Source organism: Rhinopithecus roxellana, chromosome 16 (assembly GCF_007565055.1).
Source record: "Rhinopithecus roxellana isolate Shanxi Qingling chromosome 16, ASM756505v1, whole genome shotgun sequence".
In the NCBI taxonomy this organism is placed as follows: Eukaryota; Metazoa; Chordata; class Mammalia; order Primates; family Cercopithecidae; genus Rhinopithecus; species Rhinopithecus roxellana.
The window spans coordinates 24,379,543-24,395,710 of NC_044564.1; the positions used below are offsets into that span (position 1 = coordinate 24,379,543).

Here is a 16,168-nt window from a genome sequence, read left to right on the forward strand (position 1 = left end):
TGTATTCTTGTGGGCTGTTCCTCACGTGTGACACTGTCTGTCTGTGTCACATTGCCTGTCTGCATGCCCTTTGTGGGCTGTATCCTTGCGTTTGAGACTGTACTCCACATGTAATTGTATCTCTCTATTTCTCTTCGTGTGTTTGTATTAAACTGTCTCCCTGTGTCCCCGGGGGAACTGCTGTGCCTCCAGGTGATGGTGCCCTTCTTGTATGTGTACGTGTGATCTCGTATCAGGTGTCACCATCCCTGAAGTGAGACAGTGTCCCTGTGTGACTGTGAACTTGTGACTGTGGCCTTGTGGATGACTGTCCTGCATGTCCTTCTTCTTTAGGGGTGACTGCCCTTGTTACTGTGTATGTGACAAAGTGAAGTTGCTTTAGGATGCCTGGGGGGACTGTTTCTGGCATGTGGTCCCCCTGTGAGCCTGTGTGTGCAGGTGTGAGGGAGCCGTCAGCTCTGTCCCTCTGTGTTCTCCATGTCCATGACCTCATCCTGTCTCTGTCTCTCATCCTGGCTTCTAACAACCTTTTCACAGCTGATTCCTTTGGAGCATTTGTCACCGCGTCAGGGCCAAGAACCCCATCCTCCCCCTGCTGCTTGATTTAATTTCTGAAATGGACAGCACATCAGTAGGGGCACCCACGGGGCGGGAGCAGAGCTGTCCAGAGACAAAAGATTAAATCACTGCCATCTTTGGAGCAGTTGCATGGCTGTGTGTATTGCCATTGTTGTGTTATTGTAGCAGTTGTGACACTGTGTGCTTGTTATGTCCTGTTGCCCCTCCACCTCTCCATTGTGGCCTGTCGTTGTCTTCTGCCATTGTGTTGTCGTTTTTTCATCCTGCCCTGCCCTTACATCATCGGTTTGTCATTACTGTCAGGTTGTGTTTCTACTTTTTTTGTGGAGCAGGCAAGGTGTGGTCGGGAGGTGTTATCCCATAGCCATTGTATAATGTGATGTTGGGTCGCTGTGTCCTTGTGTGGTGACTGTACCTGCTCCCCAGGATTAAGGGCCACACTGGGTCCATGTTAGCATTGAACTGCCTGGTCAGTGTTGATGTGTTGCTGCTGGGACCATGATGGCCACATCCCCTCCCCAAAGGTCAGTTTTCAGCCTCCTCCTCAGGCAGCTGGATGCAAAGTCTCTGCTAGGGGGTGCAGAGAGAGGGGCTTGGCATGTTTCCTGGAAGCTCCAGGTTTTTGGAAGGGAGGCTGGAGGGGGGCTCAGTGACTGGAGCTGGTGGACTGTTGGGGGGGCTCGGTGGCCGGAGTCTTGGACACTGGGCCTCTGGTCAGGGGGAGGCCCCTGTTTAGTGTCTGGTCCAGCCTCACAGCTGTGGCCTCCAAGGCCCCTAGCCACCGCCCTTCCGCCCGTTCATCCTCTGTTCGGCTGGTCCCAGGCTCCACAGACGAGTGGTCAGGGCTGGCTGGGTTTTCTGCTTCCTTCTCCTCTGACAGGGACAGAGAGGCTCAGAGAGGGGCAGGATAGAGACAGGCAGCGAGGGAGAGAGACCCGGAGTCACAGAGAGACCCTGGCACAGCGAGGACAACAGAGGCAGCAAACCAGGACAGACATTCCAGCGCAGAGAAAAGCAGTGCCAAGGAGGGGGCTGCAATGGGGGGAGGGAGTGGCCAGTGGGTCCAAGGGGGATCCCTACACCCCTGCAGTCTTGGTGGTGTTAACAAGTCTAATTAAGAGGCCACTGGCCCAACTTAATTGGCTCGTTAACAGGAATTGCCTCTGAAAATTCCCCAGCTCAGCAGGGTGACTCTCTGGAGGGGAGATGTAAGCGAGTGTTAACGAGGGATCCTGCAGCCCCCACCAAACTGCTGCCCCCTCCCCCTTCCCTTCTCCTCTCCCACCTTCACTCCACAGATCTGGCCAAGGCCTGGGAAGTGTCTGTCCCTCAGGCTTAGTGGGTAGAATGAGAAGGGGGTGTCTTGAGATTCCCATCTCCCTGTCTCTGTGTGCCTGCGTCTTAAATCTGCCTCTGCCCTGCTCGCTTCCCTCACTTCGCGCTGCCTGTCGACAGGTGCTCGCCTCCACCCTTCCATTTCCAGTCTCCTGGGCTCTGTCCATCATGCCTGGGTTGCTGAAGCCAGGGCTGGGGTTTGATTTTGGCTCTGACAGGCTGCTCCTGGGGGCAGGAGATGAATGGTCAGAGTGCTCGCTTCATCCCAGCAGCACTGCACCCCCCAAGACCCCAACCTGCCCTACGTAGTTCCTGCCTTGTGAACTTGACATCTGCTAGGAGTTCCCTAGGGTTCCCTGCTGCCCATTCTCCCTTCTCCTGCTGCCACCTGAGCCCTGGATGGCTGAGGGGCAGGTTGTTATGGGATGGCAGGCTGGGCAGACGGAGGAAAAGGAGAGAGACAGGAAGAGAGATGGGGGAGGTGGGGATAGAGACAGGACAGAAAGAGACAAGGATGGGGTGGGGAAGAGAAATAGATAGGGAGACAGAAAAAGGAGTCCAGGAGTGGGCCCCTCAGTGCCAGCTTGCCTGGGTAATGGACGTCAGTGACTGGGCTGAGCCTGTGGGTGGCAAGAGATCAGGGTCATGGGGGTCAGGAAACTTTAAAAAACCCAGGAACTGGAGAGGAACTGGGTTTTCTGTGAGAACTGACCCCTCTCAGCATTATGCAAACTCTCTGTCACATGCAAACACACACACACACAGAAGATTGCCCAGTCACACACCTAGCCCCTGTACATGCACACGCATACATTTGGAGACACTCATATACCCACACACTTGCACACTTGAACACTCTTCATCTCCCCAAGACACTCACACAGTCAGACACTGAGCCTCTCATCCTCACTCATGCATCCTCACAGGCTCTTGTCTGAGCACATTCACCTGGGAGTGCTGGGCAGGGCTGTGACCTGTGACTTTTGCCCTCTGCCCTCGCCCCCCACAGAGGCACCCCATGTGCAGTACGAGCGCCTAGGCTCCGACGTGACACTGCCATGTGGGACAGCAAACTGGGATGCAGCAGTGACGTGGCGGGTAAACGGGACAGACCTGGCCCCTGACCTGCTCAACGGCTCTCAGCTGGTGCTCCGTGGCCTGGAACTGGGCCACAGTGGCCTGTACGCCTGCTTCCACCGTGACTCCTGGCACCTGCGCCACCAAGTCCTGCTGCATGTGGGCTGTAAGTGTTGCCCCCACCCCTCATCCAGCCTCCCTCCTTCCTTGAGACCCAGACTCCTAGCCCAGATCAAGTCCCCTTCCTGTTAGGGGGACACGGAGAGGGGAGAGCTGCAGCCTGACCCTTGCCCTCTGATTCTGTCCTGGCCCACTCTTCTGGCCTCTTAGCCCAGTCTTGCCCACTGAGTCCAGACCCCTAAACATTTTGCCCATGATCCCACCCCCGTGGAGATCTTAGGTATCCTAAAACCCTATTCCCTCTGACAGTGTGGGCAGAGAGCTGGTAAGGCATGGCTTACCTGGGACATGAGTGGGGAGAGACCCTCAGGTCACAGATCTGAGCTGGAGGAGCCTCACTGTGTCTGCTCCCACAAGGGCTGGTCAGAGGGCTTCAGGGAGGGAATTGGGATATGTAGTTACACAGGTATAGGCAAGGTGCTCCAGGAGGCCCCAGGGAAGGAGGAAGGCATCCTGGAGTGGGAAGCGAATGGAGACTTGGGAAGCGAATGGTGATTTAGAAGACACATTGAAACATCATTTCTGGCAGAGAGCTGGGTGTGACTGTAGGCCTCAGCAGCTGGGAGGGCACATAAAGGCCACTTGGGCTGGTGTCTGTGTGAAGAGAGAGCTGAAGGAAGGGACAAGGGGCAGATCATGATCCTGGAAGCTGGGCAGTGACAATTTCTGGGTCATGTTCCTAAAAGATCACTCTGAGTGGAGGGAGGCAGGTTGGATGGAGAAAAACCAAGGTAGGAAGGAGGCTGTTACTGGATGCAGGAGAGAGGATGAGGACCTGGAACCAGGGCATGGAGCTGGGGAAGCTGAGAAGGGGCAGTTGGACCTCCAGGAATTGGTGATGGATTGGAGGTGAGAAGGACAGGAGAATAGAGGGTGGGAGGAGTCAAGACAGCTGGAGGGATTCATGACTGCCAACAGGAAGAAAACAGAAGGAAAAGATGATGTGTGCTATTTGAACAGTGTCTTAGTTTGGGTTTCCCTAGAATCAGATCCCAAGATGAGAATTCTTATGCAAGTAGTTTATTTGGCAGGTGAGGAAAATACCATAAAGGAATGGGAAAGTGACACATAAAAAGGAAGTTAAGTTAGTCAATAAAGAGTGAGATATCCAGACATTGCCTCTTGGCGACTGACGTTAACCACTGAAGGTGCAGATGCAGAACATGCACCTGAGTTGCCCTGCTTGAGGGTAAGGGAGCTGGGATGTGTATATACTAGCTCCTGCCCATCAGTGGTTGAGAGATTCACCTGGGGTGGGAGGGAGGCGCTTTGATTCCCCAGCACTTTTGACCTGATGTCCCAGCAGGCAAAGCAAAAGAAGGCTCTTAGGCGAATAACTGCAGAATTTGGGAGTGAGAAGTATTAATAGTATGGGCAAGGGATCTGCGGCTCCCTAGACATCTGCTGCAGACCTGTTCGGTGGGATCCTTGGAGGACAACCGGGAGTTGAGATGGCTGGTAACCAGTGGGTCTGAGCATCTGGGATTTGGGGAGAGGCCTCTGCTGGAGATGGATATTTGTGGGGGGTTGTCAGCATTAAGGCCATGGGAGGGGGTGAGATGGCCAAGGGAGAGATCGTGGAGTGAAGAGAGAAGAGGACCCAGAACTGAGCCCTAAAGACCATCAGCATGTAAAGAGGTCGATGGAGGGAAATGAGCCACAGAAAGAAATAAGAAGGAGCCAGCAAGAAGGTAGAGGGAAGACCAGGTGAGTGTGATTTGGAAGAGGGATCTGGAGAAGTCAGAATGACAAGGCCATCACCATTGCTGAAGGTGAGGTGGGCAGGCATCCAGATCCCAGCTGCAGGTACCCACCAACAGAGTGAATACTCTGAACATAGTTCCATTTCTTCATTTCTTTTCTCCTGAGCCAATGAATCAAGCTCCTCTGGCCTCATTTTATTTGGGTATGGTTCACCCCACTGCCCAAAAATCATCTCCTAATTCCCTAGAAGCTACCTAAGAGATGTTTAAGGGATCTGGGAGCAGACACTTGCCTCGTTGTCAGAAGACTAGTGTAGACCACCATGCAAAATGTTAGGCTGAAGGGTTGTTCAGGGTCTTCCACAAAAACACTGACCCACCTGTGGGGCTTAAAGAGGTGTGAAAATGTATTTTGGTGGGAATATACCCTTCCCCATGGGAAGGCCTTTTTTTTGGTTATTCTTTAATGTGTCTGAACTGAAGAGATGGCAGTCAAAACCCAACATTTTAGTTGCAAGCCACGGGTGGAGTGACCCCTGTTGGCCAGCTTGAGAAATGCAGGACCAGCCTAATAATTCTCCTTGGCCCACTATGGGGTCCATCAGAAGTGGAGCACTCGGTCTAGCCCTAGGCCCTTACAGAGGGAAAAGGGCCATTTACCGAGTGCTGTGGAAAAAGGATGAATCCAGCTTGGCACTGGTCACCCACATCCCTGTCTTCTCAGTTTGGGTCCCAGAAGTCCTCAGGATGGACAAGGCTGGCTGTGATGGCTGGGCCTTGGTGGCCCTGGACCCCTGTTGCTGATGATGTGATCTTCTTTGAGAGGTCGTCGGAGGGGAATTGGGTCTTGAAGTAATGTCCATAGTCTGTACCCACAGGACATGCCCACAGCTGCCCTGTTGTAACCAGGGCCCAGACCTTTTATATAGAGTGCTCGCTGCCCTCCAGGCCCTGCTGCCAGAGGAAGGCTGGCCATGAGTTGGCTGTAGCATTAGTTTCAAGTACTTATCTCTCATTGCATTATTTCCTTCTAAAGACCTGGTCAGAGGAACAGGGGATATTAATCATTATCGTCTCAGTCACTTCATATTAGTAACAAGAGACTGGCTTTGGCAACACTCAATATCAAATTATCCTTCCTGCCAGCTATCAGAGAACAGGACAGAGTGACCCCTGATTTATGGGTCATTCAAACCAAAAATTATTTAATATTTATCCTAAACATGTGCAATTTTTATGTCTCTATTTACAAGGGAACTTGGTCTTAACAGTATTCTGTTGGAAGTCTCCTTAACCAGGCTAATCCCTGAACTGCTTTCTCCTGATCCGCCTTCTTGCTCTAAAGTGGATCCTCATGAGCAGAGCCCTAAGGACTCCTCTCCTTCCTAGGATGACGGAACGACCCCCCACATTAGGAAGCAGGATCACAGTGTTCCTTTAAGTAGCATCTTTTTATTTACAAGACACTGCTGATTCTGTATCATTCTGATCTTAAACTAAAACAAACCAGAGATTAAAATGATTTTTAAATGGACAGTTCCTTGTCCAGTTTTTTAAAACTTTTATTTGATTGGTTAGGATGGAAGCTCTGGATCCCCTGGTTCAGCACTCCTTTCCCTGTAGCCCTGTTTGGCTGGAAAGGAAAGAGTGGGGAGAAGGCTATGGTCAAAGAAAATGTCTGGGGAGAAATCACAAGTGGGAGGTCGGCGGGGCATTTGGGAGTCCAGAAGTTGGAATGCGTCAAGGGATGCCACGAGATAAGGTTGAACCAGGCCCGAGCTTCGAATGCCAGGCAGGAGGCAGCATGCGGGTGGGGCGTGGGTAGGGCTGGAGTGGAAGGGTCATCCTGCCCCACCCTGCCTGATCAGGCCTGGCCTAGGGTGTGGGCAGCTTGCCCCTCCTCCTCTCTGGGCCGGCGGGCAGGCCTCATGCGTGCCGGGGGCTCCAGCCCAGGCGGGCTGGCGAGATGAGAGGAAAAACATGCGGTTTGGTGGGCTGGACATGGAAAAACAAGTCAATTAGGAGGAAAACAAACAAACCCTGGGCCAGCGGGGGCACACGCACGCATGCACACGCGCACACGGCCCCACGTGGGACCTAGGGACACCCTGCCACAGGCTGACACAGTCACTTGGGTGTCTCAAGAGACCCCCAAGGGGCAACCCAGATGCCCTGTATGCCCAGAGCCTGATACTGTGACCTGTGTGCATAGGAGCGTTTGCTCACACACTCTAACATGCACTCACACGGTGTTCAGTTCATACGTGTGAACATGCTGGGAATTCCGGGCACCTTCCACACGCACAGTTTGCAAAATACATTCAGCCTCACTTTGCTCCATCACATACGCACTGCCTCATGTATGAGCTCTAGCTGTCTCTGTGTTCAGACACAATGGCACATTTACAGGCACTCTTACAGAGTACCTTCGCCACACAGCCTTGCACATAGGGATGGTCTCAAAATTGAACAGCCTCACCCTGAGTCATGTGCAAACACAGTCATCCAGTCCCACACAGCCTCCCATCATACAGTTACACAACTGCCCAGAGTCTCACAGTTACACACGCGGAACTTCTCACAGTTACACACAGCCTTGCAATCGCAGCTTCTTAAAAACAGCTTTTTCTCCAACTCACAACACACTCACAACAGGCATCCTGATCCCACACTGTCCTACAATCTCACAGCACCCCCACCTCCACCCACCCGGCCCCTCAGCTGGGCTCCAGCTGCAGCAAGTCACTCCTTTTCTTCCTTTTGTTTTTCTTTCCTCCTTTTCCCTCTGAGAAACCTGGTCCCTGTCAGGAAACCCAAGCCCTTCCCTGCTCAGGGCCCAGGGCCAGGCAGGAGTAGCCAGATGACAGACAAAGCCCCCAGTCGGCCCCCCAACCCCCACCCCACCGTGACCTCCCCAGTCAGGGAGAGGAACTGGCGTGAGGGGGAGGTTGGAAGGGGAGGCTGGTCTGAGGGGGGAGGACAGTTGGGGAGTGGAGGAGCCTGGTCAGTGGGGAGGCTGGCCGGGGGTGGGGGCCTGTGAGTCCAGTGCTGTGGCCCGCTCTGCCCTCCGAGGAGTCCTGGGCAGCAGGGAGCTGACTCTGCAGGCTCCGATCCCCACCCCACCCCCAGCGCCCTTCCCCTTCCTGGGGGTAAGGAGGGCGGTGGCAGGAGCGGGGAGTGGAGGCTTCTCGGCCGACCTCGGAATGTCCTTTCCTCCTGGGGTGGCTGCCAACTCTGGCCTGGCCAACAGGCCCCCAGAAGGCACTTCCTGTGTCCTTGGCCGCCCCCCGCCCCACCCCCAGGCAGAGTTCTGCACCCGTGGGCAGACAGGGAAGAGACACTAAAGGCACACAGGATGAACATGGAACGACACGAGATGGACACAGGGCCTGGAAGGCTTCCCAAGGGAGGCGGACAGTGGAGGGCAGAACGCAGGTTGGCCCTGTGGGGTCTCAACTGGGCCCTGCTTTCCCCGACAAGCCTGGGGAATGGAGCTGCCTCCGCCCACAGCATTGCCCCCTCCACCTGGAGTTCTCCTGATGCCTCTCTGTCCCCTCACCTCTTCTGCTGCAAAGCCAGATCTGGATCCTGGGGGTTCTGCCCCAGGCCCCTCCCAGCATCACGCATACTGGACACGCACACGCAATCACACAGAGTCACTCACAGTCACGTGCACACTGTGGATGGAAGCCCACTGTTCCCCTGTGTCACCATGGCCACTCTACAAGCATAGACATGCACTCCCCTTCACTGTCCCTGGCTTATTGAGCTGCCCCCTCCCATTTCCTGTCCACCTGTCAGGCCGGGGGCGGAGGAGGGGGGAGGCACAGGAGGGAGGTGTCAGTGTCCCTGGAGCCACAGACGGACATTCCTTGCTTGGGTCAGATCACATAAGCTGCCTCCTTCCAGGAACCTGAGCCGCCTGTCCTCACGCCTTACCCAATGCCTGAGGGTGGGACAGCTGGGCTAAGTGCTCACGGCAGCAAAAAAGAGTGCGGGCTAGACTGCAGAAAGGACTTCCCAAGTGTGTGTATATAGGGTTACCCCTGTCCTGGGGTTTAGTCCCAGCTCTGGCTTACTGTCTGACCTTGAGAGGTCCCTATCCCTCTCTGGGCCTTCCTATTTCAGAGTCGAGGGCAGCTGCTTACCGTGTAAAGGGCTTCTTAAAGGGTCTGCGATGAAGATGCTGGGGGCTGGCACTGGGATGAGGTACACACAAAGGGAACAGCAGCTTCCTTTCAACAGGCACTTGTACACACACACAATCACACAGACACGCAGATTCACACACATCCACATAGCTGCTCCTATGGATCCCTGGTCACTCATTCATGTCACATAGAGACATGTATGTAGCATGTATACCCCTGCATGCAGACATCTACAAACACAGATATGCATACAAACAGCTGCCCAGTGCCGTTCCTGTGTAGCCACCAGGCCTGTCTTTGTGTCTCCATCTCTACTGAGGGAAGTCTGGGGTGTCTCTTCTCCAGGAAGTGCACCCGATACTCCAGCAGTCGGAGGACCCATTCAAGACTCCCCTCGTCTCCGCAGCACAGTCTTCCTCTGGGAGTGGACACAAAGTGGCAGGAGATGTGGGGCTGGGGCCGATTCCCCCAGACATCACCTCCATCCTGTGATTGATGAGTTGAGGCCAGCAGCCCCCTGCTCCCCACGGTTCCTGCCTCCATTGAGCAGGTGGAGGGGGGGGTTCCCTGTCCGCACAGCCCTTGTTTTTCTTTAATTAAACATCTGGCTCTCTGTGGCCTGGGAAGCCTCAGACCCTCGCTGACAGCCTCCCCCCCACAACTTTGGCATCGATGATGGGTTGAGGGGGGAGAGCTGGGGCTCTGGGGCCCACCTGTCCCCATACAGTGCAGGGGACTGGGAGCTCCAAGAATGCCCTGACCATACTGTCCTCACCCCCAGTGCCGCCGCGGGAGCCTGTGCTCAGCTGCCGCTCCAACACTTACCCCAAGGGCTTCTACTGCAGCTGGCATCTGCCCACCCCCACCTACATTCCCAACACCTTCAATGTGACTGTGCTGTGAGTAGCTGTGCCTGTGACCCGGGTCCAGCCCTGACCTCTGACCTCTACCCCCTTCCCACCACCATGCCCTCCGTCCATATCCCAGCCCTGCCTTGGGCTTGACCTTCCCTCAACCTCTACCCCATCTGACCCTTGATGTTGGTAACAGTACCTGGGCCTCACCTCTCCCCAGGCATGGCTCCAAAATTATGGTCTGTGAGAAGGACCCAGCCCTCAAGAACCGCTGCCACATTCGCTACATGCACCTGTTCTCCACCATCAAGTACAAGGTCTCTATAAGTGTCAGCAATGCCCTGGGCCACAATGCCACAGCTATCACCTTTGATGAGTTCACCATTGGTAAGTGTAGTGGTTGGGGGAACCTGCTGCCTACTCCAGTGGGAATGTAAGTGGATGTGTGCCAGAGGCACATGAACATTGGTGGGGATGTCTACATGCATGCACATGTATACATGGCATGTGCATGCCTTTGCACAGGTATGTACAGTGCACATATATGTGCACATATATGCATGACATATATACCTGTGAACGTGTAAGTGAATGTCCTTTACCTGAAGGGCCGAGAGACCTGTACAGCAGCTCTTCCGATCATTTTTCTGGCTCCCAGAACATGCAGCAGGGGGAAGTGGGGGCAGGCTGGGCCAGACCCTTGTGCAGCTGCAGCCTCCACCACCACTCCCCCAACTCTAATGGCTTCCTTACGTCCTGTGATGAATGAGGTGTCAGAACAGGAGACAGGACTGGGACAGATACCGTCCTCCCCCTGACGCCCCCATCCCAGCCAGACCTTCTACCTGCCCCTGCCCTATTCCAGGCAGGCTTTCTGCCTGCTATTCCTCCACCCCAGCCAGATCTTCTGCCTGCCCCTGTCTTCTCCCCAGACCCCATGACTGGATCCCTAGCCAGAGTATTTCTACATAAGCTGGGCCCTTACGCACTCCCATCAGATCCCCAGCCTACCTCCAGATCTGCAACACCTGTGGACTCTTTTACTCTTGACCCAGGTCTTAGTTTGGAACTGGAAAAGTTGAAGTGAAAAACCAGGCTTGGGGGAGTGTGTGATGCTGGGGTAGGAGGGGGTAATCCAGGTGACAGTGGGGGTGACAGTGGTAACTATGGAGGCATCATATTGGCTTAGTTACTGGGATGCAGGTCAGTATGAGGATAGGGTTGGGATGATGGGATGATGAGATGAAATTTGGGATGTTGATATGAAGAGTTGGTGACAGTGACTGTAGTGACAGCCATTGGTGATGATGGGGATATCAGACTTGGAAGTAATGAGATAGTTTTCTATGGTAGCTACCAGAATTGACAACAGAGAAGAGGCATGGTGACTATGATATTGATGACAATGGTTGGCAATATGAGAGGGTCAACATGGTGGCTAGAGTTGACAAAGTGGGTTGTTGCCAGAGATGAGTGTAGTAATGAAGCTATGTCTCCTGAACAGTGAAGCCTGATCCTCCAGAAAATGTGGTAGCCCGGCCAGTGCCCAGCAACCCTCGCCGACTGGAGGTGACGTGGCAGACCCCCTCGACCTGGCCTGACCCTGAGTCTTTTCCTCTCAAGTTCTTTCTGCGCTACCGACCCCTCATCCTGGACCAGTGGCAGCATGTGAGTGCCCTGCCCTGTCAAGATCCTGGGTGCCTGAGTTAGAATCATGTGGAGTGAGTGGCACCCATATCCCATGTGGCAGCAGATCCAGTGTGAGACCTGATGAGTCAGGCTCTCTGTGGGGAAAAGGGACCAGGTGGGCCTGGGAGAATGGATGGAGCTGAGGCAGGTGTCCTTAGGGGTTCCCAGTGACCCCTGTTAGTGCAGTGGGAACACATATGTCTTTTGTGGCTCCCCAGGATAGTGGAGAGAAATGCAGGAAGGGAGACAGTGGGCAGGGCAGGAAAGGCTCCCTTTCCTTACCTCAGCCTGACCAGACATCTCCCTCTTTCAGCCCTGAAAGACATCTCCCCCTTTACACTCTGGCCCAGGCTCTGGGCCTGTGCTGGCCCCAAGGGGTCAGGATCAGGCAGTGGGGTCAAGCCTGGTCCAGGGTGAGTTTAGGCCCTGACTGGCATCAGAACTCCAAAGTCAGACCCAGCTTAGGGGTCAGCTTGAGGCTATGAGTTGGAAGGTAGCCTGGCTGGGAACCAAGTAGTAGACAAGAATCAGTATGGGGTCGGACTATGGTCTGGATCAAGCTACAATAGAGAGCTCTGGGGAACAGCCAGAGGTTTGGGGCAGACTTGGAGTTCTCTTGCTTTAAGCACCCTGGGCCCATAGGGTTTTGGGCACTCTGTGTGGCCCATGAGGCCTGTAGGCTAGGACTGGGGTTGGGAGGGTACTCCATGGGACAACCCAGGCTGGTTCCTGGGGGTCAACTTGTACCCCTACCTCATCTACCAGGCTCCAACTCCAGCTCGTCATGCCCCTATCCCGTCTGGCCTTTAAAGCGTGTAATTCGATTCCTGGGTGCCTGTCCCCCACAAAGCCTACTCATGCACTCACATGTTCCCTGACAGAGTCCGGAGTCCCTCCCGCCTGGCCAGCTGCCCGCGCCTAATGCATTGCTAATAACCAGGGTCTAGTTTCACAAGCCCCCCCTCCCCCGCTAACGAGCTACAGGCAGCAGCCCCGCACTTCGCAGCGCACACGCCTTGCAGTGGACCTGGCACACTGCCCACCACACACACGGGAACATGCACACACGCGCGGCTCCCAGCAGGAATCATACGCCATACGTGTATGCAACTAACATGCCAAGACCATGCGCAAAACTGACCCCCACACTGAGGTGGGAAGAGCAAAGTGTGCAGGCTCTGTGGCGAGAACACACGTGGCCTGTAGCTCATCCTGGCCCCATTCCGTGTCTCACTGGCACTGGGGCTGGCTAGATTTATGGTTCTTTTCATCTAAAGTTTTGCTCTGAACAGAGTCTATTCTCCCCAATCCTTGACCTTGGGGAGAGGCAGGTATATGACTGGGAGGGGCGAGAAGGGCAGAACAGAGAAAAACATCACCTGGATTTTCAGGAGGAAAATCCAGACCAGGAATTGCAAAAGAATGGGCCCTGGACAGGGGCTGTCTCAGCATGGACAAGAGAGAGGCAAGTACAGGGACCCAGCATGGGTTCTCTACAGCTCCTGCCCTGGCCCTAAGTGGACAGGGAGGCCTGGAAGGCGTGTCGGGCGTCTGCTCCAGCAGACCAAGGAGGACTCCCAGGGGAGGCCAATGTCAGTGACTAGGGAGTTCCTGTCAGTTGAGAAGCCTTTCTCTTGAGAGGGAGGATGAAGGGATCACTGATAACCTCGCAAGAAGGATCCTGATCTAGGATATGTGGCCCCCAGGAGAGCCCACAATGAGGCGGCAATTTGATCTGTTCCCCATGGCTCCCTCCCTGTGGGGAGACTGACATGGAGGTCTGCGGTCTAATCCCGGCAGGAGGGAGACAGAGCTGAAGGAGCTGAGCAGAAAGGGACTGGGGTGCCAAAGGTGGAACTGGGACCCTGGCTCCAGGAGAAGAGGGTCTTTGGGACCCTCCGATCTTCCAGGGCTGAGATTAGGATTTACTGAGCCCAGGGTCTGGGCCCAAAAGGTGTCTCACCATGACCCTGACCTTTACCACCGTTATCAGGGCCACAGGCTGAGCACATGCCCCGACACACATACACACATACACACATGTGTGCATGCACTCACAGCCTGTCAGGTCAGATAGCCCAGACCCCAGTTTTCTGGGGGGAAGATTGGAACAGGGACCAAAAAAGCCCTGAAGCCAGACGTGGCCCAGAGCGGCCCCCTCCTCCGCCCCCGCCGGCTGCCCCTGTTTACGAGGCGGCTTAATGAGGCAGCGGGTGCCACTGAGATGAACCAGAGCCCAGCCTGGGCCTGGAAGGGGCGCCGGACAGGCAGCCCGGCCTGGAGGGTTGGGGGAGACCAGCAGGATGGGGCCGGCGGGGCAGGAGTGGGGTTGCGATGCCTCCAGGAGGAAATGGAGCAGCTGTTCTGTGCCCTGCAGCCCCAGGGGCTGTCCCCCACCCCTTTCTGCCCCAGCAGGGTGATAATCACACTGAGGCCTTCCTGAGGGGAGGCTCAGCTGGGGCCGGGCTGGTAGGTGCCTTGGGCATCTGGGAACCCAGGCTCTGGCTAGAAGCCATGGTAATGACAGCGCCGGCTGAAGTGCATTTGGTGCTGTCGTCATGCGTTGGTCCTTATTGTAACCCTAAGAGATGGATACTCTCATGAACGCCGTTTTACAGATGAGGATGGCAAGGTGTGAGGATATTAAGTAACTTGGTCACCTCACTACTAAGGGATGGGGCCAAATTTGAAACTCAGGCAGCCTAGCTCCAGTCAGTGTGTGGAACCTCCCCTCTCAGTGGCTTCCTGGTGGGAGAAGAGGGCGGCACTACCATCTCCTTTCACCCCCTGCCCTTGCCACCTCCAGGCTGGGACTGTGGTCGGGATTCAGCCAGGCTGGGGACTGTGAGAGAGCAGGGGCAACAGCAGAGTCGTAGGCACAGGGCAAAGACCTCCTTATTATCCCCTGGGGTGTTTCTGGTCTCCTTGAAGATGTCATTACTCTCCTTCAGGGACAACTGCTCTCCCGTGGGGTCTCCTCCCTAAGATGTCCCCAATCTCTGGCAAGAATATTCTCCATGTCCTCCTTCTCCTCCAGGGAAGTCCTCACTGTCCCCAGAGCACTTCACTCGCCCCTCCCCAGAGGCATGCTCACTTCCTCTGGAGGGACCTCATCCTCCTAGCCCCCAGGTGTGTCCTTACCCCCACCCCATGGTCTGGCTGCAGGTGGAGCTGTCTGATGGCACAGCACACACCATCACAGATGCCTATGCCGGGAAGGAGTACATTATCCAGGTGGCAGCCAAGGACAATGAAATTGGGACATGGAGTGACTGGAGCGTGGCTGCCCATGCTACGCCCTGGACTGAGGAACCGCGACACCTCACTACGGAGGCCCAGGCCGTGGGTGAGCTTGCTCCTGCCCTACCTCCTGGCTCTGCTGTCCTGGAGGCCTGTGGTAGAACCTGTGGCCTGGTTCTACCCTGCTGCCTCCAGCCTCTGCTCCCGGGGTAGCCACACTCTGTGGCAGCCACACTTCTGCCTGTCTGTCCAACCCCTGCCATTCCTGGTCCATGCTATCTGGACATCGTTGGTAGGGGTCATTGGGTGGAGGGGTTATCTGTGAGCCTTGGGAAGCAGGATCTGCCTGATGGGGGAGGCGTACCAGTCTGATGCAGGAAGCAGAACGGTATGTCTCATGAGCCCCCAGATCTGGATAGGACCCCAGCCCTGGCCTTGCCCTGAGTTTCCCCCATGTTCCCCAGAGACCACGACCAGCACCACCAGCTCCCTGGCACCCCCACCTACCACGAAGATCTGTGACCCGGGGGAGCTGGGCAGCGGCGGGGGACCCTCGGCACCCTTCTTGGTCAGCATCCCCATCACTCTGGCCCTGGCTGCCGCTGCTGCCACTGCCAGCAGTCTCATGATCTGGTAGGTTGAGTGAGGCTGGGTGGCAGAGGGAGCCGAGGGAACCCCCATTCCAGTCCCCTCCCTGACAGGCCCATGCCTGTCTCTGCAGAGCCCGGCACCCCATGAGGACATGCAGAGCACCTGCAGAGGAGCAGGAGGCCGGAGCTGAGCCTGCAGACCCCGGTTTCTATTTTGCACACGGGCAGGAGGACCTTTTGCATTCTCTTCAGACACAATTTGTGGAGACCCTCGGCGGGCCCGGGCCTGCCGCCCCCCAGCCCTGCCGCACCAAGCTGGCCCTCCTTCCTCCCTCGGGGGAGGTGGGCCATGCAGCTAACCCACCCACCAAAGACCACCTCACCCTGGCCCCTTGGGCTGGACCCTCCAATGCCAGCGACTCCCAGGAGCCCTTGGGGCACGTGAGGGGAGCCTCTCACATCCGATTTCTCCTCCTGCCCCAGCCTCCTGTCTATCCCAGGGTCTCTGTTGCCACCGTCAGATTATAAGCTCCTGATGCTGGGGGGCCCAGCCATCCCCCTCCCCCCAGCGCCCACACTTTTCAGTCCCCTCCCCTCTGCCCTGTTTTGTACACCCCTCCCCTGACCCTGCTCCTATCCCACAGTATTTAATGCCCTGTCAGTCCCTTCTAGTCTGACTCAATGGTAACTTGCTGTATTTGAATTTTTTATAGATGTATATACAGGGTGGGGGGGTGGGGGGTTCTCATTAAACGTCACCATTTCATGAG

General features: G+C 55.6%; 1 protein-coding gene across 2 annotated transcripts in view; it reads left to right on the forward strand.

Annotated features, from left to right (window-relative positions):
- The window catches only part of CNTFR (ciliary neurotrophic factor receptor), a 38,527-nt gene extending 22,359 nt beyond the window's left edge, over positions 1–16,168 (forward strand). For both annotated transcript variants that reach the window (XM_030920435.1, XM_010385788.2), the window contains exons 4-10: positions 2,924–3,157; positions 9,807–9,924; positions 10,100–10,266; positions 11,384–11,547; positions 14,734–14,914; positions 15,273–15,441; positions 15,530–16,168. In XM_030920435.1, coding sequence (XP_030776295.1) covers positions 2,924–3,157; positions 9,807–9,924; positions 10,100–10,266; positions 11,384–11,547; positions 14,734–14,914; positions 15,273–15,441; position 15,530 — 1,034 coding nt within the window. In that variant the 3' untranslated portion in view covers positions 15,531–16,168. The remainder of the gene's footprint in view (positions 1–2,923; positions 3,158–9,806; positions 9,925–10,099; positions 10,267–11,383; positions 11,548–14,733; positions 14,915–15,272; positions 15,442–15,529) is intronic.